At 41.2% G+C, this 23007-nt stretch overlaps 1 protein-coding gene across 1 annotated transcript; it reads left to right on the plus strand.

Annotated features, from left to right (window-relative positions):
- Positions 1–18716: 18716 nt before the first annotated feature.
- Positions 18717–23007, plus strand: LOC146642432 (uncharacterized). The gene has a single exon (XM_085398894.1). It carries the CDS (start codon positions 18730–18732, stop codon positions 21286–21288), a length of 2559 nt encoding a protein of 852 aa, XP_085255020.1. The 5' UTR covers positions 18717–18729; the 3' UTR covers positions 21289–23007.

The following is a 23007-nucleotide window of genomic DNA, read 5'->3' on the forward strand; positions in this document are numbered from 1 at the left end:
GCTCATGCTGAGCTACGGTGATGAGAGAGCCATATACCCAAGAGGCATCGCTCCCAATTCGGAGGGGAGCTCAAAGGGCAGATGCAATTGTATGGAATCGTGAGGGCCTAATTGTCTTTATTCATGAGCTGTGTGATTGATATTAGTGGGAAATGAGACACTCTAATTGTCCTCTTATATGAGGAATTTCTTAAAGGCCCACATTTTGGATTATCTGTGGTTGTGTGTGTGTGTGTGTGTGTGTGTGTGTGTGTGTGTGTGTGTGTGTGTGTGTGTGTGTGTGTGTGTGTGTGTGTGTGTGTGTGTGCTATGCGTGGGTGTGTGTACACACTACTGGGTGAGATATCAAACTGACAACTCCTGAAGGGCATCTATGCAGTGGTCTCCCAACATATCACTTGAAATGATTCAGGTCGCCTTGTTGTCCTTTCTGACAGTTTCTTGCCTTTTATGACATTCAGAGAATCCAAACGCAACATTGCTGGGAAGAAACATGCAGACAACCTCTTAATAGAAATGGCAAGCAACCTTTCTTGTTTACGTTATGTTCAGTGGCTCGTCAGTTAACACTGTAATTCTATTAGTTCTGTAGTTCTATTATAATCAACTTTAAAATTATTAAAAGCACTTCTTTGCTTACTTCCTGACAGCATACTGCAGATCCATAAGTCAAAATGGTGTAAGTGACAGTTATTATGAATAGCACCGATCAGCTTGAAAAGCAATGCACTGCTGGAAAAGCTGTGGACCTGATATTAATGTGCTGCTTTCATCCGCCAACAATTTTGTAATAAATGTACCATTTACTTCAACCAGTCTCACTCAAGTTTGGCTCGTTGACGTGGTGAGGGGGTCTATTATAACTCAAATTATGACTTTTCCCTTGATCCTGAAGCTGTCTTGGTGTCTAGACCCAATTTAATGCCTAGACCTACACTTAAAAAGACACAAAGTGCCTTATTGTACACTTAGCAGCTTGTCACTGGGATAGTAACTTCTGAGGATCTTTCACTGTGCCCTTGTACCCACTTGTGGTTTGTAACTTTTCAATTTTATTTATATAGCAACAGTCACATCAAGATGCTATATACTGTAAGGTGAAGACTACAATAATAGAGAGAAAATTCCAGCAATCAAACAACCCCCTCCGAGCAAGCACTTGGTGACAGTGGGAAGGAAAAACTCCCTTTAAACAGGAAGAAACCTCAGAAATCGCTAATCCAGGGTCAGGGAGGGGCAGCCATCTGCCACAACTGGTTGGGGGTGATGGAAGGAAGACAAGATAGGACACACTGTGGAAGAGGCGCATAACTTTTTACAATTTTACAACCTAATTGTAAAATCAATATTACCATTAAAATCTAACAGAAATGATGTAAATATGAACCTTTTGGCTGCTTAGTGTTTTCAGCTTTTGCATAAAGACAAATGAACCTTAAGTAGACTGCCCGTGATTGTATAGGGAAGGTTGAAACTCAGAAATAAAATAAATAATGATGCAGAAAGTTCTTCTTGTGACATTAAAATAATAGGGTATGTAAGTGTATCCATCTGTCTACCCAGCTGACCTATCTACATACTGCACCTACCTTTTCCATCCTTCCGTGGCATAATCTAAATCCATGAGGGAAAACACCTTGACGGACTCAGGTGAGCGTAAATTATCGTGTTCGCGTGTGTTATATTGTGGGCCAACATGCATGCATACGCCAACCCACAAATAAAGATGAAAATAGGGTGTGAGTGTTTATGCACGTATGCATGAGTAGGGTGTCTGCGTGTGTGTGTGCGTGTGTGTGTGTGTGTGTGTGTGTGTGTGCGTGTGTGTGTGTGTGCGTGTGTGTGTGCACCCACCAGTGTAATGTGATAAGCTCCAGCAAAGCACATACCTGATGCCATTAAATGCAATTTCCCCTGTGTGTCAGCCGAGCCATTTGTCAGCTGCTAACACTGCACGCTTTATTAAAAACCTCATCCGCTTCAATTAACTGCGCTCGCAAAGCAGTTTAACTCCACTCTAATCCTGTCAAGATGTTTAAACAGGCCTTACGTACAGTAGGTACATCATTTCAAAAGATGTCAGTGAGGTTTTTGGGATTTTTTTCTGCCCCTTCACTTGTTACCTAAAGTTGGGGCTTAGCTCAGTGAGGGTGCTGATTTTTTTTCTTTTTTTCCTTTCTTATTGTGAAGCACCTCTCCCCAACAGTAAAATAAGTTTATGTAGGCCATCATCCTGCTGCTGACAAATGTGTTTGCATTTTTCCGATAAGCACATTCTGTATGCTATGTTACATACTCTCTACTTATATGCCAAATTTTAAAGCTGTTTCTGCCTGAGTAAACAGGAAAATTAAGCCTGTAACTGTAAAATCAAGCTTTAATTTTTGTGTAATAGCTGGCAGCTGTGGCCCACTATGGCTTGTCTCTTTGCTTAAGTCGGTTGTGACAGAAAGCATGGTTGTGACCAGAGTATTTGGGAACTGCAGAAAAAACAAAAAGTATATTTTTTATATGTACAATAGGATTCAAGTTACAATTACAATCACAATCTGTGCCCACTTTGCTCTGATTGGCAAGTTTGTGCTGGGCATTCATTCCTTATCTGTCGCTATCAATGTAAATAGTAGCACTAGGATTTGTTAGCATCTATAACTGTCTCTTCAGATAGAGTAGTCAATCACATCTGGTTTCCCCCCCAGCAGCAGAGTTTTGCCCCATTGAGCCACTTACTGCTAATTTTCCTCAATAAAAAGTTAGTCTGGATTTGCAGCACATTTATAGTCTCATATGTGAGAGTTTCAGAGTTTCAGAGCAGCTTAGTAAGAAATATGGAGTAAACATGGACAACACGTTCTCATCCCAAAGCGTACGCCATGTGACAAATCGTTGGTATGTTACACGTCGGGAATGAGAAATATCTGCCGAAGGATTCTTTAGGTTAGAGACAGATTGTAATTATGGCAGATAAATAATGGTTAAAATGAGATTCATATTTCAGTTCAATTTGGTTCTATTCAGTCATCCTATACTGTAAGGTAAAGACCCCAGGGTAAAGGTAAAACACTGGGATTTGAAGTATGAAGTAAAAATCGTTGTCATGCTTAACAGCGAGGTTGGACTTAATAACTAGAATCATCACACTTAGAGCAGTTTAAAAGGTTTATTGAACACTGGGGGAATGGACTTGAGGAACTGGTTAGTAAGATGTGAGAAAGGAGAGGAAAGCTTATTCCAGGTCAAGGTTGAAATGTAAATATTATTAGAAATTGAGTGAATGAAGTTGCCTTACTTAGGGAGTCTTTGGTTGGCAGGCGGAATTCCAGCGGAGCAAAGTGAATAGTGGCAGGAAGTACAGGCTTGGAGTTCGTTGGGAAAATGGGTTAGTCAGAACAACTGGTGAACACAGTTTCAGAGAATGAGGAGCTGAGGAACAGATGGACTGATTGCATTGACAATGAGGGATTTTCAAAGCGTTCCAAGTGTTCAGTGCGAAAACAGTAAATAGACATAAGAGAGTGGAGAGGTTGGAGAAAGGGTGAGACTGAGGTTTTTGTACTCTTATTTAAAAATCCTACAAACATGGTGTGTGACGACTTCCTTACTCCAGATACCATTACCACATCCAAAATGTTGCAGTGAGAGTACTGTCAGGGATTTCCTGTTAAAGGGGACTTTTTCCTTAGCACTGTCACCAAGTGCTTGCTTACTGGGGGTCGTCTAATTGTTGGGGTTTTCTCTGTTCCTTGAGACAATTGTTGTAATTTTTCTCTGTGTAAACAGGAATGAATTTGAGTGAATTGCTTATATATTTTGCAACTAACGAAGGAAACAAAGTGCAGGCATTTAGGTGGGTTAGGATCAGATGTCTTGTGGAAGTAGGAAGTAGTGGGCTAGGACTGGAAAGTGAGGAAACATCAGAATTTGAAGACAGCCACTCAGTAAAACTGAAGTGGAGAACTGGAAAACATGCCAAACTTCAAAACCTTTAAAAATGTTGACTTGAAACCTGCTCCTCGTTTTAACCCTGAAGTCAAGTCCTTTTTTCACATTAGGGCCTTGAAGGCAACAAAATGAAAATCCCATTGCAAAAAAGAACCTAGTCTGAAGGGCTAAAACTGCATCCCCCAAGGATACCACACATGCTCTTCTGCTTTCTTCCACTCTCGTCAGTGCACACAAACACACATGCTCACACACGGTCATGCCAGCAGGGAGGTGATGGTTAGCATGGTGCTGTCACTAGGGGATCCTGGGTGGGGTTTGCAGGAAAGGGAGAGGTGTAAATTGGGTGAACGCTGGGTGCAAAGAATTCTGAGTGAAGACTTGGTACTCTTCCTCTTGATGCTTTGTCACTCACACACCCCATGAGATACAGGTGGTGGGTAAGGTGAAGAGAAAGGGGAGAAGGAGGAGGGGCAGCTTGGCTCAGCTGTCTGTTGTATATTATGTTTGTATCAGGACTGTGAGCTCTACTGTGTCTTTCACGGCTGCTCTTTCTTTAACCTGTTTACGGACTTTCTTTGCTGTCCAACACGCTATGAAACACTTGATTGGATTTCGAACACTAGAGCAGAAAAACAAGGTGTGAGCCAGACAGAGGGAATTGGACGCAGTGGAAAAAGATGGGATTGTGATGGCGTTGACCACAAGCAAACAGGTTTATCCCGTAATTTCATATCTATCCACTTGACGTTGATGAAATTTGAAAGTGTAATCAGCGAAACGAAAGCTAAAGACGAGCAGGTGTGACTTGCCTTTGATCATAACGGAGACCAATTGCAATTAGGCCCGAAATGGCTTGACGGCAGCATCGGGGGGCTGTTTGCAGATTATGTATTTTTAATCACAGTTGTTAGCATCTGTGATGGATGCCCATTTTGCTCTCACCAGTGTGTGATGGCATACGTCATGTTTGTTACCTGTTATCAACGCGTGTAATCTGTCGATGAACTGCATGAAAAGGTGTACATTCTGAGCGCTACATGAAAACCATAAATGGCTTTGACATACACCTCCACTTGGGTTTAATAGGAGAAACAGATAAGCTCTCAGCTAATGAGAGAAAAGCAGTCCTGTGATTAAATATTAAGGTACAGAACAGAAATGCATTTAAAGCTGCATTAAAATATTTTGGTCACTTGAAATAAAAACTGCACACTCAGTCTTGACTTTCATATCTTTTATATTTGAGTCCTGAAACAGCTTTTTTCGATCTCAAAGTTCTGTCTCATAGCTTCAGACATTTTCACATAACATGTGCTCTTTGGCCAGTTTATTTGTACTTGTTCAGCCGCTGGTTAATGCAAATATCAAATAAGCCATTGGTAACAAGTAATAAGTCACATGCCTAAATGCAATGAGTTGTATTTAGGCATGCAGGCATGATCAAGATGACTGGCTGAAGCTCAAACCAAGCATCAAAATGAGAAAAAGGGGGCTTTATGGGACTTTTCACACTTGGTTGTTTGTACTGGATAGGTTGGTCTTAGTATTACAGAAACTTTAGATTGACTGGGATTTTCCTGCAGAAGCATATTTAAGGTTTACAAACATCGGCCTGAGCAAGAGAAAATGTCCAGCAAACAGAAGTTCTCTTGTCCAAAAAGCCTCATCAATGCCAGAGGTCAGAGGAGAAGGGCCAGACTAGTTAGAGACCCAGTAATTCATTTTTGTGCACTGTAGTACACATTTAGTTTTTGCTTGTAGCTCTCATACTCTACTTGCCACTCATCTAAGTCCTGATGTTTCTTAGAGAGGACAACAGTACCTTTAAAATGATATCACATGTGTGGGGGTGTGGCCTTGCCAATTGTTTTTTTCCCACCTTTTCAAAATGGCTGGCATGCCCACAAGCACATTTTATGGAAGAAAGAAAGGTAAGCATGATATTTACATTTAAAATGTTTTTTAAAATCAGATTTTGATTAATTTTCAAAAATAAACATCTAGTAAATAATTTGAGGGGTTTTTAAGAATTAAGCTTATTTAGTTTCACAGAGGAAATGACTAATTTATTAATGTGTACTTTAGTGCACGTCGGGACTTTGTACTTATATTTATTTCACTTTTTCCTAGTAGACAACTCTTTGACAAAGGCAGAGAAAATTCTTAACAGAATCATTGAGGGAGATTCAAACATAGATTTTTCAGAAGATGAGAGTCATGTTAGCCAGATAGGAGAGGGTGAGAACCCAGGAGGAGCCACACGAAGATTATCAAGATGCAGTGGCAGATGTAATAGAGAAAGACACAGGGCCACCTGAAATCTGTCGTCCTATCTGGTCCAAAACCAACATGTAGGAGAATCTGGAATTTTTGATTTTGAGTTAAAAATAAAATATGGGTAAAATGCAGAAATGTTTTCCAGTAAAGTAAAAAAAACAAGAGTCGCAATTATAGCTGAATCCATGACACCTGATTGTTTCTACAAGATCACGTCTTTGCTGAAAGTTGTCACTGATCTCAATGTGTGAAAAGAACTCACAGTATCTGGAGTTCAAGCTCCTCTTGGCTGAGAAACCAGGGACAAACATGTGAAAAAGACCTGAATAATACCAGTGATGAAGAGTTCTCTCCAAAAATCAAGAAAAGGAGGCCCCAACCAGATGAGAGTGTAACAAAATATGGTTCACTCCACTTGCCTGAAATGGTTAACAGTCCAAGGCATTTCATTTGTAGAATGGTTGGGTGCAACAGTAAAACATATGTGAGATGTCGGAAGTGCCAAATGTTCCTTTGTGTCTCCAAATAAAAAAAATCACAGTACTTCCTCAGATATCATACATGAATTGACTTTTGTGAAATAGAAAGCCCAGTGCAATCACTTGTTCCTGAACCAATGGCTTACAGCTAGTGAAGTGTCAGTGACTTCTAAGTTGACCCATGATCTACATTTTTATGATATTGTTATATAAATAAGTTTTAATATCCTGCTTACAAAAATTTCAGTGGAGCATTTAATTTTCTTAAATAACTCTTGAATTTTGTTAGTTTCACATTCGTGATCAATGAACTCCCCTTGTGCACTGTAGTGCACATGTTGTAAAATTTAAATAAAATTAGTTAAAAATAATTTTGTTTTTGTAATGTGTTTTTTACCATCCCAACACTTGATTTATCTGAAAAAAATCAAAATCAAAATACTTTTTTTCCCCTGGGTCTCAGGAGGTTAAAACCAAGGTTACAGTAGGAATTTAAAAAAAATCAGTAGACACAATTAAGGTGTGCAGAAGAGCAACATGTCAAACCTTAATTCAGTTTTATTTATATAGCGCCAAATCACAACAACAGTCGCCTCAAGGCGCTTTATATTGTACAGTCGATCGTACAATAATAGATACAGAAAAAAACCCAACAATCATATGACCCCCTATGAGCAAGCACTTTGGCGACAGTGGGAAGGAAAAACTCCCTTTTAACAGGAAGAAACCTCTGGCAGAACCAGGCTCAGGGAGGGGCGGGGCCATCTGCTGCGACTGGTTGTGGTGAGGTAGGCAGAGACACTGAGCTGGAAAGGATGTGCAGGATAGACAGAGATGGAAATGTAAGAGAAGAGAGTATGAGCGAGAGTATGATGAGAAGGTGGAAGGAGTACTTTGATGAGTTGATGAATTAATTTAATGACAAAGAAAGGAGGACAGTGAATTAGGGTGGCCAAAGGGTTGGCAAGGAGAAGAGGGCAGCTATGAAGAGGATGCAGAGTGGAAAGGCAGTTGGTCCAGATGATATACCTGTGGTGATATGGAGATGGCTAGGAGAGAGGGCAATGGACCTTTTGAAAAGATTGTTTAGCACAATATTGGAGGGTGAGAGGAGTCCTGGTACTGATGTGCATAGTTGTAGTAACTACAGAGAGATAAAGTTGATGAGCAATACCATGAAGCTATGGGAAAGAGCTGCCGAAGGCAGAGGCGACAATAAGTGAGCAGCAAGATGGTTTTATGCCAAGAAAGAGCACTACAGATGCAATGTTTGATTTAAGAGTGTTAATATAGAAGTATAGAGAAGGTCAGAAGGAACTTCACTCTGTCTGTTGGACCTCTTGGGGCAATCATGGCTCAAGAGTTGGGTGTTCGTCTTGTAATCGGAAGGTTACCGGTTCAAGCCCCGGCTCGGACAGTCTCGGTCGTTGTGTCCTTGGGGAAGACACTTCACCTGCCGCCTACTGGTGATGGCCAGAGGGGCCGATGGCGCAATATGGCAGCCTCGCTTCTGTTAGTCTGCCTCAGGGCAGCTGTGGCTACAACTGTAGCTTGCCTTCACCAGTGTGTGAATGAATAGTGGTATTGTAAAGCGCTTTGAGGGGTCCCGAAAAGTGCTATATAAATGCAATCCATTATTATTATTACCTGTTGTACTGTATGAGTCCGAGTGTCACATAATCATGTAGGGGTGGTGCAGGACATGTAAGAGGACAGTGAGACAGTGATGAGGTGTGCGGTGGGAGTGACAGATGGGTTCAAAGTGAGGGTGGGATTACATTAGGGATAAACTCTGAGCCATTTCTTGCAGTGGTGATGGACAAGTTAACAGATGAGGTCAAGCAGGAGTCTCCCTGGACCATGTTGGTTTCAGAAGACATTATGATCTGTACCAAGAAGATCTGTGGAAGAGATCCTGGAGAGGTGGCGGTATGCACAGGAAAGAAGTGAAATGAAAGGTACTGGAAGCATGAAAAAAGGTGTGGTGAAGTGCGATGAGTGTCAGGGGTGATTTGTGACAGAAGGCTAGCAGCAAAAGTGAAAGAGAGGATTTAGAAGATGGTAGTGAAACTTGGGGTGATGTATGTTTTGGAAATGCTGACCCTAAGAAAAAAGACTGGAGGCAGAGCTGGAGGTGGCAGGACTGAAGATGTTAAACTTTTCACTGGGAGTGATGACGACAGATTAGAAAGAATACATCAGAGCGACAGTTCAGTTTCATGTTTGGAGACAGAGTTTGAGATGGTTTGGACACAGACACGTGCAGAATATGTGTTGAATATGGAGCTGCCAGGCAGGAGGAAAAGAGGAAAACTGCAGAGAAGATTCATGGATGTAGTGAAGGAGGACATGCAGAAGGTTGGCATTGACTGAGGGGGATGCTAGGGATAGGGTGAGCTGTGGCAACCCCTAAAGGGAGCAGCCATAAGAAGAATGAAACATAAATATTCCATATTTACAAAGACCAAAGGCTGTATTTGTCAGGTGTGTGTGTGTGTTTGTGTGTGTGGCCCCTAACTCGACCATGTGCTAACCCCACACAGCTGCAGAGTCCCCTTGAGGGTTTGTCACACAGGCAACAGAGGAAGGGCGGAGAAGGTGGGGTGGGGGGTGGTGTGTGTGTGTGGACTCATTTCCATGCCGCACTGTTCTGGCAAAGACATTGTACACCGCTGTGATTGTGCGTCTCTAGTGCTATTGCTCAATCTTTTTAGGCCTGTCAGTTAGTGTTTTCATCAGATAATTCTCTAGGCGCCAAGGTTGGAAAGCTCAATGTGTACTTCACTGTGGTAAATGTGTTTATTTGTGTGTGGCATTGCATGTATACAGGAGATAGAAGAAGAGACTAGGGGACTGTTTAGAGGGAATTAACAAGAGCATAATCTGATTGTTTTCTTTATGCTAGACATCAAATGGAGTTGCAGAGAATACAAATTAATTTAGTCTCTGCTCAGATACCTTAGCTGAATTTTATTCAGCTGTATTATCGTAGCACTTGTCACTCTTGTAAAACTACAAGTGTTTTCTGCACACTTATAGCAGACATACGACAGCTCATAGTCCAGCCTGAAAACAGTAATGGAGAAACCAAGGAGTCTCAGGTTCCTCAAATATCCCTGTCAATCACACACCGTTTCCTCTGAGTGCGTTTTCTATCTGTCAAGGGTCATAGAGAGTGAGGATGAGCCCCGTCTCTCCCTCCCTACTGCTGCTTCTCCATCTCCATCTCCTCCACCTCCATCCCTCCCTCCCCTCCTTCTCCTTAGAGGTGTATCTCTACCTTGTGCATCACGTCTGGGCATGACCTGTTGCTAGGTAACTCTGGGTCACAGCTGCACACTATGGCAGACCCTTTTTTTATTTATCAGTGAGTTATGTGGGAGACGGGGGCTGTAATTTATTAGTTTGATATTGGCCAGGCTGCGCAAGTTTGGGATTGTAAAAAGAAGAGACGGCCTATAGCTCATCAAAATGCTCATTCTGATCCTGGGCCTCCTTTCGCTGAAGAGATTCACAACAGAGGGGATCACAACATTATAAATTCATCTGCTTTTTACTAAGAAAATCAAGCATCTCCAACAACAAAGCCAATAGTAATGCACTTTCCATGCTGGTAATTGAACAGATGTGGTCAGAGCTTAGAGGACCGAGGAAAAGGAATTCATCTCAGTACAGTATGTGACTGATTCATGTCCAAGGATGAAGTGGCTGCAGACAAATAGCGTTATCCAGCTTTGTAGTACCTCCAGGGTAAATTTATGCAGAGCTTGCATCAGACTGATTAAGTTAACACATTTGTGTGAACCAATGATTTTGATAGAAATAAAAGCTAAAAATATGATAAATGTCTGATCTGATTTCAAATGCACGGTTTCATTTAGATGTATTTTGGTTTGCTATATAGGGAACTCTGCTTCTTTGCTTTCGATAAAGTTGCCGCCGCTCTCATATCTGTGAGGTGAACGCAAAGCTGGAGCAGCAGCTGGTTAGCTTCGCTTAGCATAAGAGCTGGAAACAGATGGCTTATGTAGTGTAATAAAAGGTTATCAGCCATAAAGAAGATATAAAGATTATATATCAAAAGATCAACATCTATGGCATTAACTGGAAATATTACTAATATAATAGATCGAGCACAATGTAGCGTTTTCATTGACCTAAAGAGAAGCTTTAGAGACAATTAATCATGAAATCCTTTGACACTGGAGCACTATGACATTAGTGGAGTGGTGTTGGAATGGGTCAAGAGTTCTTTGAGAAGCAAACAAAAATTTGTGAAAAGATGTTAATATCAATCAAAAATGCCCGGACACTGTTTTTGGAGTACCTCAGGGATTAGTATCAGGACCAAATTTGTTTATCCTGTTCATTAGTGATATATATGAAATATCTGATATATCACAGTTTAATTCATTTGTAGATGATACAAATATCTTTTTGTGCTGGAAAAAAATTCACGACAGCTTTTGGAAATTCACACAAGAAATGATTGAGTTGAGAACATGTTTGATGGAACCAAGTTTGAAGAAAACTAAATTTGGCGGTATTGGTACATACAAAACTTCACTTCGACAATTATGTAAACTTGATTAAAAAAGAGCAATCGGGAAACTTAATGGTCAAACATCAGTTAAAACCTTTTGCATTTCTGTTTGTGGATTAAAAGCTGTGGAACAATGAGCCTACAGCAGCGGTCCCCAAACCCCCGGGCCTCGGATCGGTACCGGTCCGTGAGTCGTTTGGTACCGGGCCGCGAGAGTTGAGGCTCAGGTGTGAAATGTATGGTTTTCAGGAGTTTTAGCGGTTTTCAGCGTTATTTTGTTATCGTCTTTATATATATATGTATATGCATATATATGTGGGTATACATGTATTTGTAATTGTATATATGGGTTTGTTTGTTTTATATGGCAGAAATAAAAGGTTATCATCATTATCATCATCATTAAAATTTTATAGGTGGCAGCCATCAACTGGAACAATAGTAACCATTAATATTATTACTGCTAGCTAATCACTAGCATAGGGCAAAAACACCAGAATGTCACTGCAAGGAAACCATAACTGCTTGTTTTTACTCATAAATTCTAAGTAATATGTACATACTGAAAGAGATCTTGGTGTTTCCACTGGTGCGATTGATGTTTCTAATTAGAATTAAAAATGGCGGGAATATTCTAACTAAAGTAAGCTAACCGGCGGCTAGCAGAACTGTTAGCAGTATAAATATTTTTGTTTCACTCTGAGAAAGAAAGCTTGTTCACTTAAATATACCAACATATTTCCATAAAATGGAAGATAGTTATTTTCCATTTTAAACATATTTTTTGTGGGAAAACAATTTAAAATTTTTGGAAGTTTAATGACCCGAGAGAGATTTGTAGATACCGGCAAAATGCGTAAGGTGAGACATTTCCCTAGGATTATTACTACTCCTTAAAATTTATCAGAATAAAAATTTCTACATTTTGCCGTAAAATGGCTCTCATATTAATTTATACTATATAAAATAAAATTCTACATTTCTTTTCTTTCTTTTTGTAGTTGAAATAAACAGATACATGGAAATAACTCAGCCCCTAAACTAAAATATGGCTTGTAAAATTTTAGAACAGACTGCTACCATGTGAAAGTTTGACAGTTTTTGCAACACTTCAGTATGATATTAATTTGTGATGCATCTGCTGCTGTTGACTCAGCCACACATCTCTCTCTTTGCCCTGATGAAAGCTCAGCATTGCATCCCAGGTCTCACCCACAAAGCTTTTGTTAAATTCCTCTCCCTAATGTGCGTGTGATGAATATTTTTCAGATGCTTCCTTCAGGCCATAGCTGATCAAAACAAATGCACCTGCACTTTTTTTCCCTCCTTGCAACTGCAACTCCCCCAGGACTGGTAAAAATTGACTCCCTGGCTTCCTCCACCAGGCAATTACGTGCCATCTGTTCCCATCTTGGTTGTTCCAGCTTGTTTTGTTTCTGCGATTGTTCGTCTAATATCATAGGCCTGAAAGTGTTAGAGAGGATGGCGGGGTGGGGGGTGGGGGTAAGAGTGGAGGGGGGCACAAAAATGAGGAGTGGCATGAAGAGGAATTAATCGAATCTAACAGTCGAACCAGATCTTCCCCTCTGAAAGGAGATAGTCCCACTAGAATGAGGACAATTACCATATTCATCACCTAATATTGCCTGCTGTATGCAAAGTGGAGAAGAAGAGTGTGATATGACTTTCTTGACCATCTTTCTAATTCCATCTGTGGAAGCTTACAGGCTTGTCTTTTAATTGTTTGTTTGCAACAAGTCCATGTTGTACCTGCTTTGCTGTGGCGCTGCCATTTGTTGGAGAGTGCTAATAATAACCCATTAACTTCCCTGTCATATAACCCACTGATAAATCTATATGTGTGGTTGTTATGCTGCCATGCTGAATCACAATATTGTTTTGTTACAGTAACTATTGGGCCCATTACTCTCTGCCACACACACGGGCTGGTAGCGGCGTGTAGATTTAATTGCGGTGATGTTGCAGGCGAGGCGAGCAGCTGGATTGGAGAGTTTTAACAGTGATATCAATAACGGAGCGCCACCTTAGGCCGATATTATTTTCCATCTCTCTTGGCAGAGCGGAAGATAGAAATAATCAGTCACAACACCAGCCAGGCAGCCTGTAGGACCCCGTCTGACATCCAGCAACACTGATGGCTTAGGACCCATCTGTGTCCAGGGGGCAACGCTCAGTGTGTGTGTTTGAGTGTGTCGCTGACGATAATTGGTGAGAAGATGCCGGATCCTATAAGAAGCGTGAATCTGTTACTGTGCTGAAAGGCTCATACAGTAAAAACCATAACTGTGTTAATCAGTGGATATCAAACCTCTTTCGTACCATCTTAAACAAGTATCCAGTGCTTGCTTTGGCAAACCAACATTTTACGCTACAGTTTTTAGATATCAAATGAAAAGAAAGGAAAAGAAAAGAGACAGCAAAAATAGCTTGACAATAAAATATTTTGAAAAAACGAGTGACAAAAAAAGAAGATGGAAATTATCTGCAAGCAGCTGAGGACAAATTCAAGCACAATATCATTCCAGTATCTCCTTAACCTTCTTCTGTAAATTGTTACCTCTGAGAGGTTTCGAGTCTCCTCCCACAGAACCGGTGAGATCATTTGGTTTTTAATAACGGTAATTAGATAAGCAAAATCCCATAATGCAACTGAATATCGACAGGCAGCTGTTGAACATACGTGGTTTGAACCTTGTTGACAGCAGCAACAAACCCTGTAGGTTTACTGTTATTTTAAATTCATGTGCGCAGTTTCTTTTCCAAAGTGGCCACCCTGGTTGGAATGGCAGCTTTAAAAAAATAGGAAGGTAAGTGTGAGTCTTTAATTGGTTGCAAATCTGTTAAAAATGTGAGCTTCCTGTGGAGAGATGCTGATAAGATTGACCGACAGACAAATCTGTAAAATGCTATATGATGGGAAATTTTCATAGCTCAAGTTATTTAATATGAAAATATACACAACTAAGAAGTATTTTCCTCTAATTAAATTACTTTATGAAAATGATTTAATCTTTATTTATATAGTAAAGTATCTTTAAGTTGTGTGTGAAACGAAATATAGCTGTGGGGTGAACCCCTGGGAGTTTTGGCTCCTTGTTCAGTTGGTGAGAAAGTAAGTCTTGACACTCAGCCTGAATGATAACCTCTTTCTATAGAATAAAATACATTGCTTTCTTAGAGCTGTTTAATTTGGCATTAAACAGCTCTAAGGAAGAACAAATTCTATTAACTTGCATGGCAGTCTCCCCTTCGATTCTTTATATTTGCTGACATCTAGTGGTTCAAACTTGAAATGGATGTGTAGAACAAGCGTCAATGGAGAACTTCGCTCTCAGACTGCTGCCAACGTGTGATTTCTAGGATATTTAAAAGTAGAATGGGAGGCAGAGCCATTGGCTTTCAGGCCCCTCTTCTGTGGAGTCAGCTCCCAGTAAATAAACATGCTTTTCTTTTCTGTTTCATATTTCATATGCTGGTTTGCCTGCAATAATGCCAAATAATAAGCTACTCCGTCAACATGACGTGATTCTATAGCATCACACATTACGATGTTTTATCTAATTGTCTATGACCTCAGCGCATTCGAAATACACTAAAAGCCTATTAAGAGAGATATGAATTTATTTAGAACTCACCGGAAAGAAAATGATGCGAGCAAACCAACAAAAAATTGGGGATGGCAGAGAACTCGATATCCGCTCATCTGACCGCTGCAATCCAAGCCTGACATCTTCGTTTAGTAATATCGGATACATGAAATCCCTCCCGTTGCCTCCAGGAGGGGAAACGATTAAAAGTGAGCCCATTTTCCAGCTTCTTGCCTTCCCTATCGTGTGATCTAACGTTGCAACCGACAACACAGCACGTACGAACCATAGCTGACGCTTCCGTGTACTTTCTTTGGCCTACTGTCATGGCGAGAGGGGGCGTGGCCCAGCTCCCGTGACATCACGCTCCAAAGCCCTATAAACCTAAGCTGCTGCAGAGTTCCCATGATGCACTGAGTGTTTCTTCTTCTCTCATCTTTTTTCACTCACTTTGTGTTTATGCATCAGTCTGCATTTAATTATTAGTTCTTATTCATCTCTGGCTCTCTTCCACAGAGCGTCATTTGTCCTGTCTTCCTCCCCTCATCCCCAACCGGTCTCGGCAGATGGCCCCACCCCTCCCTGATCCTGGTTCTGCCGGAGGTTTCGTCCTGTTAAAAGGGAGTTTTTCCTTCCCACTGTCGACATTTGCTTGCGCATTTCGGGTCATATGATTGTTGGGTTTTTCTCTGCATCAGGTCCTTAGTTTACAATATGAAGTACCTCGATTTTGTGATTTGGCTTTATATAAATGAATTGAACTGAAATGTACCGAATTAGTACATTGCTGTATTTTCATTAAATTAAAAAACTGATGGCTTATAATATACAGTGTTTGTGTTTCTAAACCTAGCGAAAGTTTGCTGATATAACACACCGAATAGTTAAGTTACATTAAAATTATTAGTAGTATTATTAGAGACAGCTATATGCCTATTGTGTATTTCGTTTATCTAGTTTAGGAGCCAGAGTCCAATCAAAGTGAGTTCTAATGTGACATAAAATAATCCATCCATCCATCCATCCATTCGCTTCCACTTATCCTTTTCAGGGTTGCGGGAGCCTATCCCAGCTGTCATAGGGCGAGAGGCGGGGTACACTCTGGACAGGTCGCCAGTCTGTTGCAGGGCTATCACACAGGGACAGACAACCATTCGCACTCACATTCACTTGCACATTCACACCTAGTGGCAATTTGGATTATCCAATTAACCTATCCCCACAAGCTGCATGTCTTTGGATGGTGGGAGGAAGCCGCAATACCTGGAGAGAACCCACGCAAACACGGGGAGAACATGCAAACTCCACACAGAAAGACCCCGGCCTGATGGTGGAATTGAACTCAGGACCTTCTTGCTGTGTGGCAACAGTGCTAACCACCTTGCCACCGTGCTGCCCATTTTGATATAAAATAATCAAAATTAAAAATCCATCTGTAATTATATAATTGCTGATGGATTTTATTATTCAAATATTTACAAAATAATAAGGAGTAAGTCTGTGAAAAAAACTTTTTACTTGATTGATTTTTGAATGGGAATTCATTCTTGAAAAGCAGTCATCCTCAGGATGTTTGTAGATCTTCATCCTCACCTGCTAAAGTCTGCCTCAGATCAGCAGGTATTTAATGAGAGACATTTGTCATGAGCAGACAGATGATGGCAGATGATTTCTGCAGCATCTTTCTGTGGGAGAATATGTATCATCACAAATGTACCAGCAGGATCAAAATGACAAAAACATAATACACATTACATTTGTTTCAGAATAGTTCTGTGCTCCATCAATCTCATCGTCTTGGGGTGGGGTGAAGTTTTTATGTCTCATGTCGCTGATAGGGTGCTTGAATGCGAATATACTCCGGATTAAGTTTGAAGGTACACCCTCTTAGCTATCGTTTACATATATCATGCATAAACTGTTTTTGTTTTTTCCCCCCTCATAAATTTTTCAGCTCCCCAAAATGATCTACATTTTCAAAGAAGTTAAAATTATTATCCCTTACTGTAATTCAATAACACAACAATGCAGCCTGTGAAATATGCAAGGACAAAAAAAAGGGAGGGGAGAAAGATTGGGGGTGAGGGTGAGTGGGGAGGAGGGAAGGAGTAGAGGCTGCAGGTCAGAGCAGAGTGAGGAGCAGAAGGAGCAGTGCACACCTTGGTTACAGGTAGGACCTCCTTAGCATTGCTACTTTTAAGACAAAAAGGTATACATTGTTCTGTATATTCACCTTTAAAATGCTGGTATGCTATATAAATACCAAAAATGCAAATGATGGCTTTTAGGGACAATTTGCGACTCACAGATTTCTTTCAACCAACTGCGGGACATGCGAGTTTCAAAGAGGTGTTTAGCTGTGCTGAGCTTTACACTCCGTAACACTTTCTGAATAGCTCTCTTGTTTAGTTTGGATATGCAGTAACGCTCATGACCGTACTGCATAATCTTTTCAATTATGAATGGTATCATTTATTTTACACTCAGTGGAGGGCGTTTGGTAACTTAGCAACTACTGCCTCTCATTCAACATTAAAGTGGGGTAACATGAGAAGTCAGTGTCTTCTCTCCAGATAAGTGACAGGGATTTGTTACTGAATGTAACCTACAATTTCCTTAACTTTAACCGACAGATTAATTCATAAACCGTGCATCTTTTAACCCATGTGTGCATAAACTGTAGTTTGATTAAACTTGTGTTTATGTGTTCCGTGATTTCCTGCATCTGAGTTCTGTTTAAAATAATGTTTCAATTGACCTAAAAATGTACAACAAATCACTCATGGAAAATCTTAAACATAAAAGAACCCATAGTAAATAGATTTTATCCATTCAAAACAGGAGTTCACATCTTTCCTTTGGGGCCTTATTGTGAACCTGCACAGGTAAACTGATACCACCCCTTTCATCCTCGCAAAAGCTTTTTTGTTTGTTCCAAGGGAGCACAGAACTGCCTACCCAGGTCTACACTAACATATACAGTACATGCTCCTACCAACAAATGCCAGCTCCGAATATGATCCCTTTATAAATGGCCATAAAACGCATAGGCTTGCTGAAAGCACTGACCTTCTCTCACATACTTTGTGTCAGAGTTGAAAGACAGAGTTCAGTTTCAATGCTTTAAGCAGATAAGCGTGGCTGTTTCCATCAAGAGCGACAATGGGGCACCTGTGCTGCTTTCAGAAAAAATATTTGAGGCTAAGATTTCACGATGAGTAACATCAAGAGAAACAACTTGGCAAGCATAAACCAATGTGTTTTGCCTGGACTCCATGTGTAATGAGGATTTAATAATAATTTGAAGTGAGAAAAAGCAGTAGATTATAAAATAAGATATACTTGAGCCAACTGTCGATTAGCATCCTGTTAGAGACATTTATTGTCTTCACCAAACTCTTCCAACAGAGTTAAAGTCTGATTACAACACTGACCTCAGAGAAATGGAACAGTGGTTACCTGAGAGTATTTTGGAGTCCCGTGAGAAACTGGATATTGTGTGGGATAGATAAAGTTGCAATGAAAGAGACTCTGTGTCCCAGTTTTAAAACAGCAACAGATAGGCCATGTGGTTTTTCACAGGGCGGACTGTGGCATTCATTAATAAAACACCACAGACTGTGTTGATGAGACCCAAGACATCTCAGTGACATACCATACTTAATTTTGCTTCAGATCTACTTAGCTTTTATATTGACCTGCCACTGGATGAACATCTTATTTTGAATTCTACCTCCACATGTCTTACATTTTTTAATGCGTTCAAATACTACAAAAGTCTGTGTATTTTCTATTTACATGAATAATCTTTTAATTCTTTACAGAAACATAAAGGAGTAAAAAGTAAAAAGAGGACTACTGAAATCTGTCCAGCACAATGTTAATGAGGTCTCACTCAGAAAGAAGAGCCCTTCCTGGGTTCTCAGCCCTGCTGACACATAGCACTCCAAAACTGAAAGATGTGACTTTCCCACCTCCACTTTCTCAAACCCCACGGGAGTCCATCTTTACTCCCATATCTCTTACTTCACCACCTCCATGGGTAACACAGGCTCTTTCCAATCTGGAGCGAGGAGAACAAGAACTTTTAAATCTCAGGGAGCAACAGCAGGCCGAAGTAGAGGAGGTGAACCGCGAATTGGACAGCGCTGCAATTGAAGCTCAGCGAGAGGAGCGTCGCCTTCTTGAAAAGGTTGAGCAAGATCACAGAGAAGCCCAACGGCACCTCAGTCAAGTGAAGAGGGAAAATGCTGCTGCGGTGAGAGTTGTGCAGTCACTTGTTGATCAGCAACTCAGAAAAATTGGTCAGCTGAGGGAACAGATACAAAGATGGGGGAGTACAGCTGGAGAATCCAATAGAAATCAACTGCAAAGAGGGGTGGCAGAGATCATCCAGCCATGGGAAATCTCTCTAACACTTAAAAGAGTCAGTTTTTTACCAAGTCCTCAGTCCAAATCTTTAATCTTAGGGGAAGTTGATGTTCGTGAGCAAGGTATGACCTACCACATTGGTGTCTGTAGTGCTCAAGGACAAAAGTGTGCCTTGCACTCAGGAGATTTGAAATTTTTGAACCTTTCCCCTCTAGAAATTAGAAAGGAACCTCAACCAAACAGAACTGGCCAAAGGTATAGTCCAGAGGAGAGCATGAAGATAAATAGTGGGAACGTGCGTATTGTCCGGAAACTACGTCTGTCAAGTTCTACAGAGAATGAGGAAGACTTAAAATCACCGAACTCTCCCATATCAAGACGCCGTGGTGTATCCGAGTCTTCCCAAGATGAAATGGAATCCATGTTTTCAGACACACAAGGGCAAGACCTTTTCCTTGCTGTCCAACCTGTCTCCAGTCAAGGAGAATCTGAAGGTGATGACTCTGACAGCAGACCAAAGGGACCAAAGAGACGCAATACAGTGAAAGGTAAAAGAAAGCAAAAGTCTCTTGTCTTGGTGTCATGTAAGGAGCCATCCTGTCCTCCTGAAGAAACTGATACAGCAACATCTCCAAAGACTAGGCACAAATGTTCACTCTCCAGGCACAGTCTTGTAGATGTTTCTACAAGGCATCTTTCTCTTTCCCAACAAAGCCTTTCACAGAAATCTTCATTGGACAATGGAAGCCCACCATCCCCAGCCAACAGTGAGGATTTCTGCTACACCTATACTGTGAATACTCCAGTAAATGGATCGCTTAGGCAAGAGCACTGTCGATCAGTATCCACAGCTGACCTCTATGGTAAACGCCGTCCTTTAATTAGTGATGACAAGACTGAGAGCAGTGGAATCAGAAAGGTCAACAGAATGTGTCTTGTCTCTGAAACCTCAACTTTTGAGCAAGGCCAAGGAAACTCCCCAGAATTTGAAGGGAACACAAGCCGTGATGAACAGCAGTCCACAGCCACGACTCAAGTTACACAGGGTTTGAGTTCAAATCGTGTGAGCAGATCTCTGTCAATGTCAACCATTGAAGGTGACAAATTCCACAGAGCCAGTGAAACACAGCAGGATATGGAAGAGGGAGCTGTGTCTGGTCTGAAGGGGCTGGGGGAAAGAGCTGGTGGTTCAACTGCCCTAGACTCGGCTTATCTAGTCAAACAGTTTGGAAAACAAGGATCAGGCCGTACTGACTTCAACCTGCCAAGTGGTATCCACGCAACTGTCAAAGGGCAGCTATTTGTGGTGGATTGTGGTAATGCCAGAATTCAAGTCACAGATCTCCAGAAGAATGTTGTACAACAGGTGTCTCCTTCAGGACCTGAAAGGTCATCCCGCATCTGCAACTACTTTGATGTGGCTGTGAATTCAAAGGGCCTCATAGCCCTGACTTGTGCTGCTGAACGAGCTGTGCTGGTGTTCAGTCGTCATGGACGGCTGCTGCAAACATTTGGAGGCACTGCAATCGGTTCTACCACTGAAGAGTTAGATGCTCCAAGAGGGGTCACTGTTAACCGTCAAGATGAGTTTTTAGTTGCTGATATCAAGCGCGGCACTTTAACTGGCTTAAAGCTGGATCCCAAAACAGGGGCCAGGTTAGAGCGCACAGTGGTGACAGGGTACCACAGACCCTACTTGGTTGCAGCTTGTCTCACCACTGGGCTCATGGCAATATCAGAAAGAGGCAATGAAACTGGGCGTGTCCCATGCATTCGAGTCCTGGAGCCAGGCTGGAACACTATCCGAATACTGGGAGTGTGTTCTGGCCTGGGGCCAGTCCTGACCTGTCCATGGGGCCTCTGTATCGACAGTGATGGGGATGTATTGGTGACAGATTGGGGTAAACAGCACCACCGTGTTCTTATCTACCCATCCAAGGGAGTTGGCTGGCCTCTGGTGACTGACAACCTAAGTAGCCCAAGAGGTCTAGCCCTTCTCCCTGATGGCCACATGGTAGTGTCAGACAGCATGAATCACTGCATCAAGATCTACCAGTACAAATAAATGCGGTGCATGGTAAAGACTGAGATGCAACAAAATAGAGATACAGTAAGGGTGAAAAGTTTTAGAACACCCCAATTTTTCCAATTTTTTATTGAAAACTATGCAGTTTTATGTCTCATTGCACTCTGAAATGAAAGCATGTATTTTAAACTTCTGACTGATCAATGTAGCCACATTTGGCAGATATAACAGCTGAACACACACCCGTGGCATTCACTCTACAACAGAGATCAAATATTCTTCAGAAAGTTCTTCCCATATCTGTTGCACAAGTTCCCATAAATGTAGCACTTGTAGGTTGCTTTGCTTTCACTCTTCTGTCCGGCTCGATGGGTTTAAGTCTGGAGACTGTGCCGGTCACTCCATGTTTTCAAGCTTACCATCTTGTTCTTTTTTTCCTGAGGTAGTTCTGGCATAGCTCGGACCTGTGTTTTGGGTAATTATCTTGCTGTAGGATAAAACCCTGACCGACTAGGAGGATAACAGAGGGTATTGCATGGCGCTGCAGAATGCTGTGTTAGCTGTTTTGGTTCAGGGTGCCTCTCACTCTGTACAAGTCAAATCAAACTTCAAGTCATCACACTTCCTCCTCCATGTTTGACAGTTGATGCCACACATTGTAGAGCCATCCTTTCACCTACTCGAAGGCATAATACCTTTTTCCAGTCTTCAGTAGTCCAGTGGCGATGTCTCATGGCCCAGGCAAGCCTCTTTGTCTTATTCTGACGTCTTAGCGATGGCTTTCTTCCTGCAGCTTGTCCTGTCAAACCTGCAGCTTGAAGTCTTCTCACAGTTGAAACTGAGACTTGCTTACAACAACCACTATTGAGCTGTGCTTGAAGCTGTTGTCCTGTGAGCCGCCTGTAACACGAACTGTGAAATCTCAGAAACTTGTCCTCTGATTCAGTTGTGGCTTTGGGTCTACCAGACCTTTTCCTGTCAGAGTTTGCCCAAGTTTCATTGCCTTTTGATGGTGAAAGAAACTGTACTCACTGACACCTTAACTTTCTTTGCAATTTCTCTTTAGGAAAGACTTACATTTTTAAGTGTTATGATGGTCTGTCTCTCTTCCATTGTTAATTGCATCTTTCTTTCTTTCTTTCTTTCTTTCTTTCTTTCTTTCTTTCTTTCTTTCTTTCTTTCTTTCTTTCTTTCTTTCTTTCTTTCTTTCATTTTTGTAGCAACAAACTACTTTCTGCCGTGCAATACTGTTCAGCTGATGCTCACGAGGGTATGGTACCACAACGTGTTCCAATACTGCTTTCATGCAGACGTAAGTTGGAACACCTGTAAGAATTAGTCGCACCAACTTTCAAGGGTTGATCAAGCTCTATTGTTGCAGAACAGTTTTAAATTGTTAACCCGTTTTGTGTTCCCTGAAAAAGGCCTTTTTGAATAGTTCTGAAATGCACATTATTTTTCAGTTTTGGGTAACCTTACCCTTTTTTATCCTCTGGTAGTTCACCACTTACCTTCTCACCATCTCAATCTATTCATTTGACTTGAATTGCATTAAATAACTGGAAAAATTTGGGTGTTCTTAAACTCTTGACCGGTAGTATATACTAACAATAATTGGTCTAATAATTTGAGGTAGGTTAAACTCTTAGAAGAGTTATAATCTGACATTTTTTGAGATTCTTCTAAAATCTTGTACCTCTTACCAGTTATATTTGACATGATCATGCTTGAAGAGGTTTAAAGATTTAGTGTCATAAG

The sequence above is a fragment of the Rhamphochromis longiceps genome, linkage group LG23 (assembly GCF_057381845.1).
Source record: "Rhamphochromis longiceps isolate RC_006_pf linkage group LG23, R_longiceps_female_GT1.1, whole genome shotgun sequence".
Lineage (NCBI taxonomy): Eukaryota > Metazoa > Chordata > Actinopteri > Cichliformes > Cichlidae > Rhamphochromis > Rhamphochromis longiceps.